This window comes from Corvus brachyrhynchos, unplaced genomic scaffold, assembly GCF_000691975.1.
Source record: "Corvus brachyrhynchos isolate BGI_N302 unplaced genomic scaffold, ASM69197v1 scaffold45, whole genome shotgun sequence".
Taxonomy (NCBI): Eukaryota; Metazoa; Chordata; class Aves; order Passeriformes; family Corvidae; genus Corvus; species Corvus brachyrhynchos.
Genome location: NW_008238361.1, coordinates 2087774 through 2094523, shown reverse-complemented (window position 1 = coordinate 2094523; position 6750 = coordinate 2087774). Strand labels below are relative to the sequence as shown.

Sequence of the window (6750 nt, the reverse complement as noted above, 5' to 3'; positions counted from 1 at the left end):
CAGGAATGGCCTTAGGAAACTCCTTACATCCCAACCCACCTCAGGCCAGACTCCAGGCACCCTCCACTCCAGTGATCCCAAACAGCATTGGGAGCAGCTGTAATCAAACGAGTCCTGAAGCAGGTACGTGGCCTCCTGAGGGGCTTCTCCCGGGTTTCCATCCTTGGAAATCCGTGGTGATTGGTTTTAAATGTTCCTTGTTAAACTCGAGTTTACCCTGGTGAAAAGTGCACCTGTTTCATGCTGAAAACCACATGGTCAAAACTAAAACAGAAAGGAAAAAAAGCAGGGGTAAATTAAAACATCTCTTCCTTTTTCTGGACAAAACCATCCTGTGATAACTCTTGCTTCTGCTAACTTCCACACACTCTTCATGAATAAAATCCATTCACTTCTGGACATACCCACACCTCTTTTGTCACTTCTCCAAATAAATTGGAGTTCTTTTGCAGCCTGCCCTGCTCCAACGTTGTGGCTCACCTGGCAGTGCATATCCAGTTGATCCATGAGCTCCTTACTGCTGGAATTAAAGAGGCGGTGTCAGAGATTGGAGCAGGTCCTAGGAGTACCAAAATGTACAAAATAACCCTTTTCAGGGCCAGCAGGAGGGAATGCCAAGCCTGTGTTTGCTTTTATTGGGGTAATTTTACTAAGGTGGTGATTAAATGGCTGAATAAATAGTTGGAGGAGTGTAGGGAGGGATTTCCTGGCTTGTTCACCAGGGGAGATTTGGAGAGGAAATGGGTTTGCTGCTGTTATCATCTCCGGGGGGTTTAAAGAGAGAAGGGAAACAGCTCAGAAATGTGAATTTCATTGACTGTTGCTGGTTGAACCAAGTATTAGAAGATGGAACTGGTGTAAATTTCTGAAGTGGAATGAAAACCCAGGTCACACCAAAGTGTTCAAGTCTCATTAACCCAAGCAAGAACCTGCTCTGCATTCCTCAGCTTCCTCGTTTAAAATCCAGAATGGAATTATTGGAGTAATAGAAAAACAATGTTCTAATATTACTCTGCTCATGGTTCCTGATGACTTTTAAGGGCTTCTCCCCATCCCTGGGATAAAAAGGTTTAATTTTTTCTTGCCTGGAGAGGCCACAACAAGCAGCTCTCAATCCTTGTGTGGCTCTTTTGCCTTATCATGCTGACACAGGGGGCATTTCCTGATGCAGTTTCTGAGACTTTGTACTTCTCTGCACAGAACAAAGGTCTGGGATTGCCTCAGGAATTTGCTTCCCTGTCCCACTGAGCATAGGACACAATCCCTTGGGTTCCCACCTTGGCTGGAGTTTGCACCGCTCCCAAAGGCTCCTGTGGTGTCCCTGTGTTAATCAGAGCCTGTGCTTGTAATTCCACTCAGCTCCAAGCTGAATTTCATCCCAAAACCACAAATGCAACAGAACAAATGAGTCAAACCCCTGAGAAAGGTTCCAACATCAACAACTGGTTCGGTTCTCATCCCTGGAGGAACAGGAATTGGTGCATAACCCCACCTGGGGACTCCAGTTCTGCCCTGGCATTCCCACCCCCTGGGGATGGCTGAGAGGATTAGAACTGTATAAAGCCTCAAGTCACACTTCTGCCCTTATCTAAAAGATAAGAGGCAATTCCATGTAGGCAAAGGCTAGAAAGTTGTGAAATCTTCCATTCTCTGCTGCTGAAGGAGTTATTTCTGTAGTTTGGTGCTTGCAGAATGCACAGCCTGCATTTAATTATTTATTGAATATCCATGATGAAGCCTGGAGAATGTTTTCTTCTTTAAGGTGATGTCTCAGGTTGTGTTACCTTTGTGTTATTCCCTAAAATTCTGCACAAACCTTCGCTGAGCCTCGTGCCTGAGCCCTCACAGCAGCACAGGGCTCAGGGGTGAGGTTGAATCCAGAGAGGGGAATTCTCTTGGATTTCCAGGAGAATGGGAGTGTTCTTTCCACAAAACTCCTGCGAAATGTTGAGTATTTTGTGTTAATAATAACTTTTTAAAGTAAAAGTGAGTTGCCAGCCTGCACTGAGCTCCGTAACAAAACTGGGAAGAGGAATATTGGGAATTCTCCTCTGTTAGTTTCAGGTGAAAGCCCCTGTACACTGAATTTTCCAGAGCAATTCAGCTGAGGAGGATGTTTCGAGGAACCTCTCATGTTCATATTTCAGTTTGTGGCTTGTTTTTTTCCCTTTGTTTTGAAGTATTTTAATTGCTAAATCTGTTTTTTGTGTCTGTGCCAGCGATTCTGACCAGCTACTCCTCAGAAATAGCTCCTGAGAGGAAAAAATCCTGTGAATCCCCACAATTAGCTGGTTATTGCTTAATCTTTTAATTATATTTTAACCACATGGACCAAGTCTTGTTATTCCAGCTTTTGTTTTCTTCTTCCACAGATAATATCTTTAGTTCCCAGGTAATTTTCAGGGTGAGTGTGGTGGAATTTGTTCTTTTTCTAGGATGGGACTGCATCACTGGGCGATGGATTTGATTGTAGGGTTTTATTTATTTACCTTTTTCTTGCTGTTAACGTGTGGTTCACAGGGTAGGAAATCTGTGTTTGAGTGTTGAACATACAACATCTAAATCCTGCTGAGAAGGCAACATCCATAAATAATGGGATGGATGGAAGTGAGTGAAAATATTTGGGAATAAAAGCTCTGTACAGCTGATAAGGGAAATTAAGGGAACCACAATAACCACGGAAATAAAGATGATCAGTGGTCTCAAATATTAACGTTATAAAATAGGAGAAACTCTGGGTCTAGAAGTTAAGAAGTGACAAAAAATTGGCAGATCTGCCAAAAAAAGGCTGTAATTCCTTCCCTGGTGAAATGCACAGAATAGAAATAGTGAAATATAATTAAATAGGGAGGAGCACGATCCCAATGACTGAGGGTGGGGAGAGGAATTTGTTTTAATAGAGCCAAGAAAACTGGGAATGGAACATGGCCTTGGAAAACCAGACCCCCACAAGAAGGGGTTTAGGAGGCGCTGATTTCATCAAATCAATGCAAACTGCTGGAAAACAAAAATTAAACCAAACAATTCTGGATTTGCTTCCCAAAATCACTTTATATATCCTAGAATTACAAAATCAGGAGAACTTTGGTCAGAAGAATATCTGGCAACTTCTTGGGACTTGTGCCTGAGAAAAAATTTCTTATGAAACTGGAGTCACCCCTAGGCAGGATGGCAAGCACCTACTCTTCCAATTTAAAGCAAATAAATATCCCATAAATAAAGAAAGCAGATTGAAATATCCCATTGATTTGGGGTTGATAGAAACATCCAGAGGGACTTTTCCCTGCTTGGGAGCGATTATAAGGAATCCCTGTTACTTCAATTTCCAGCTTCCTTTTCCCATTCTGCCTTATTTTCCCCTGTTATTATTTTGGGAAGAGGAGAGTGATTATTTTTCTATTCAGATAAGAACTGTGGAGAATAAGGAGAATGTTCAGTGCTTGCTTGAACACAGCTTGGGGTTTTCTGGTGTTGTTTTACCTCTTAAAATTGGAATTTTCCAACAATTCACAGTCTTTGAATTAACCAGACACTTACCTGGTTGGTGTTTTAGCTGCCAAGCAACTTTCTAGGGATTTATCTTGATAAAAGTCAGGGGATTTGTGAAAAATAATAACAAATAAATGTAGAAAGATGAGTCTTATTAAAGATATTAGTACAGAGAAGAACTGAATTAATTGTATGGGATTTCCCACACATATTTAGCTCTCACCATCTGAAAATGGAACCAGTGGGCAGCTCCAGCCCTTGCTAGGGGGACGAGTGGGGATGATTGAAGGAAATAATGCTTTCTATTGCATTTTTAGCTTCCCAAATTTGCAGTCGAGTGTTTTCCTTCATTTGCAATGCATCTGCCACAGCTGTGAGTGGGGAGAGAGGAGAGCAAGTGAGAAAATCCTGAATTCCTGCTCCTGCACTCGTGTGCTGTTGTCTTGACAGTTTTCTGCTCAAACACTGCTCTGCTTTCTGCTAACAGCTGAGCACATCACAGCAGTTCCCTCCAAGTCATTTCCTACCCAGCAGTGCTGGGAAAATGCAGGAATCAGAGAAGATGGGCAGGGAGAGGAGTTGAGACTGAAATTCGGTCAGGTATTAAATTTTCAAAATTAAATTTTTAAAAAGCCTGATTTTACAGACTTCTGTCGTCCTATAAACAGTTCTGGGCTTTTTGCCCTTCCCCCAAAATTTTAGGGGCCAAGATTTCAGCTGCTTTGTTGTAAATGAGAAAAACCACTGTGATCATGGAGCGTGGTGCCACGGGCAGCACGGGGATTGTGGGCAGGTAAATATTACCCAGCAGAGCATGTTCCATGGGCATGGGGTGCTCCACACAAGGGCAGTGCAGGTTTTTAACTAGTTCTGCTGGGCTGAGGGGGATATTTTATTTATTGGCCCGTTTTTGGTGATTTCTGTGCTGTCTCAGGGCGCTGCAGGATCTCGATAAGCAGAACGAGTGACAGCAGCTTGTGCTTCACTGCTGAATTATGGTTTCTTTGGAATTGGAAGCGGTGTAATAAAGGAGATATCAGATAAAGATCGTAAATGTTTTCCATTCCAGGAAGAAAAGGAGGAATGTAATTGTCAAAATGTGTAGCTCCTGGTTGTAAGTGTGCAGGTAAGGGATGGAATAGGGAGTTAAAGCAAGGACTCATTGGGATCTTTAAGGACTCTGAAGTCGTGTTTTCCATCAGCAATTTCACTGGGAAGTGAAGGCTCTGGGAATCACTAATTGAGCAATCTCCCCACTAATGCAAACTGCGAGGTTTTATCTCTAAGTTGTTATTAACTCCAATTTCCCCCTGGTGCTGCGGCGGCGCCGCGAGACCTCGGGCGTGGCTGGGTGACCCGGTGGTGGCTGGGGTGTCACAGCTCCTTTGAGCTGTGGTAGTAATTAAAATATCTGAGTGATCTTCTGTGCTTCCACACCCTCCTGATCTCAGGGTCAGGAATGCAGGGAAACTCTCTCCACTCACACATTGGAGAGAATCCTGCAGAGTCCTTCTGCCTGGAATTTCACCGGGAGAGAATGGAGGTGGTGGAATTGAGTGAGGAATTCAGGAGAGATGGGAGATTCCAACAAGGGTTTCCAAAACTTGCAAGGTTCTAAGTTAGAAAAGCAGCCAAGAAAATGTCCAATGTACAACAAAGCTGGCTGTGGTTTTAATGGATATGCAGAGAGGTGATTTACAAGGGCCTGGAGTGACAGGACAATGGGAATGGCTTCCCACTGCGAGAGGGCAGGGAGAGATGGGATTTTGGGAAGGAATTCCTGGCTGGGAGGGTGGGGAGGCCCTGGCACGGGGTGTCCAGAGAAGCTGTGGCAGCCCCTGGATCCCTGGAAGTGTCCAAGGCCAGGCTGGACAGGGCTTGGAGCAGCCTGGGATAGTGGGAGGTGTCCCATGGCAAGGGGTGGCACTGGAGAGTCCTAAAATCCCTTCCAACCCAAACCGGTGTGGGATTCTCTGAAAAGCAAGAACTGAGAAAGTGGAACCTGTACCATTTATTTGTGCTCAGTTCTAAAAATGTTTCAGGTGTTAATGGCTAATGAGCAAGTTCTGCACTTTGCTGAGTGCTTCATACACCTGTTTTAGTGACTATTTTTATTCCACAAATTCCAGCACTGTATCTTTGAGACTATTTAAATCCTGGGATGTGTAATGGAGAGTTTCTTACAGGGAAAAGAGTTGTAAAATAGCACTGGCAATAAATATCCTTTTCTAATTGGTGTGCTCTAAGTGCAATCCTTTAGGAAAATGCATCTGTAGTTAGGAAGGACAATTCTGAGATATTAATGATGAATATCTCCCACTCTGATTTCTTTATTTTAAGTGAATCTTCTCAAACACAAACTGATTCCATAATACCCATTTATTTGATCGTCTTTGCTTAAGAACACCTGTCCAGCAATGCTTTAAAAAAAGGAGCACAGCTAAAATCCACACAGGAAAATGAACCTGCTCTCAAAAGAAAACAGAATTTAAAATGCTCATAAATAAAACCAGTAATAATTTTAAAAGTGGATGTCCTATTTATTTGCTCCCAAAACATTTCTTTGACCCTCTAAGAGAACAACAGATCTGCTTTTTCTGCCTTTGGGATATTTCTTCTTTTCGCTGTGTTGCAAAGAGTTCATTCTTCTCAACAAGTGGCAGAAGAACCTTTGGCAGAGTCTGTGGCTGCAGGAGCTGGGTTTGGCCTGGGTTTTTAGGGCTTTTAGTCTGACTCCTTCATCTTTTTCATTCTATTTTACCCTTAAGAGCTCCTGTACTCTGATTATTTACTGAGCTCACTTGGGTTTCCAGGCTCCAAAATACCACATTTTTATGGAACTGGGAATCAAAGTTGGGATTTCCTTTTGACGCTCAACTCCTGTTTGTATTTCGCATCCAAAACCTCTCAAGTGTCACCGTGGAGCCCGGGAATGGTCACAGCAAACCCTTGGGTGGTGGAGTTTTGGGGTGTTGGGATCATTCTGTCCTTTGGTCTGGGGCCAGACATTGAGAAGCTCTCTCAGCTCCATATTCCAGTGCAGGTGGCTGTGCATGGATGTCTTCACCTGGAATATTGACTTGTTGGGGTGGTGTTTCGATCCAGAAATGATGTTCTGGCACTCTGGTGCCAGAGAGGAATTGGTCCCCAAATGCAGCTGTAAATACACCCAATCCAGGACTTTTCCAGCCCAATTCCTACTGTGTCATGTTGGACAGAGGCTGGAGGGGAATATTTGTCTGGTTTTTTTCTTCCTGCTGC

The 6750-nt window shown here is 43.5% G+C and overlaps 1 protein-coding gene across 1 annotated transcript in view; it reads left to right on the top strand.

Annotated features, from left to right (window-relative positions):
- MBD5 (methyl-CpG binding domain protein 5) overlaps positions 1–6750 on the top strand; it is a 43089-nt gene that overhangs the window by 20136 nt on the left and 16203 nt on the right. The window contains 1 exon segment of the mRNA XM_017736024.1: positions 4–123. Within this exon segment, the coding sequence (XP_017591513.1) occupies positions 4–123 (120 nt within the window).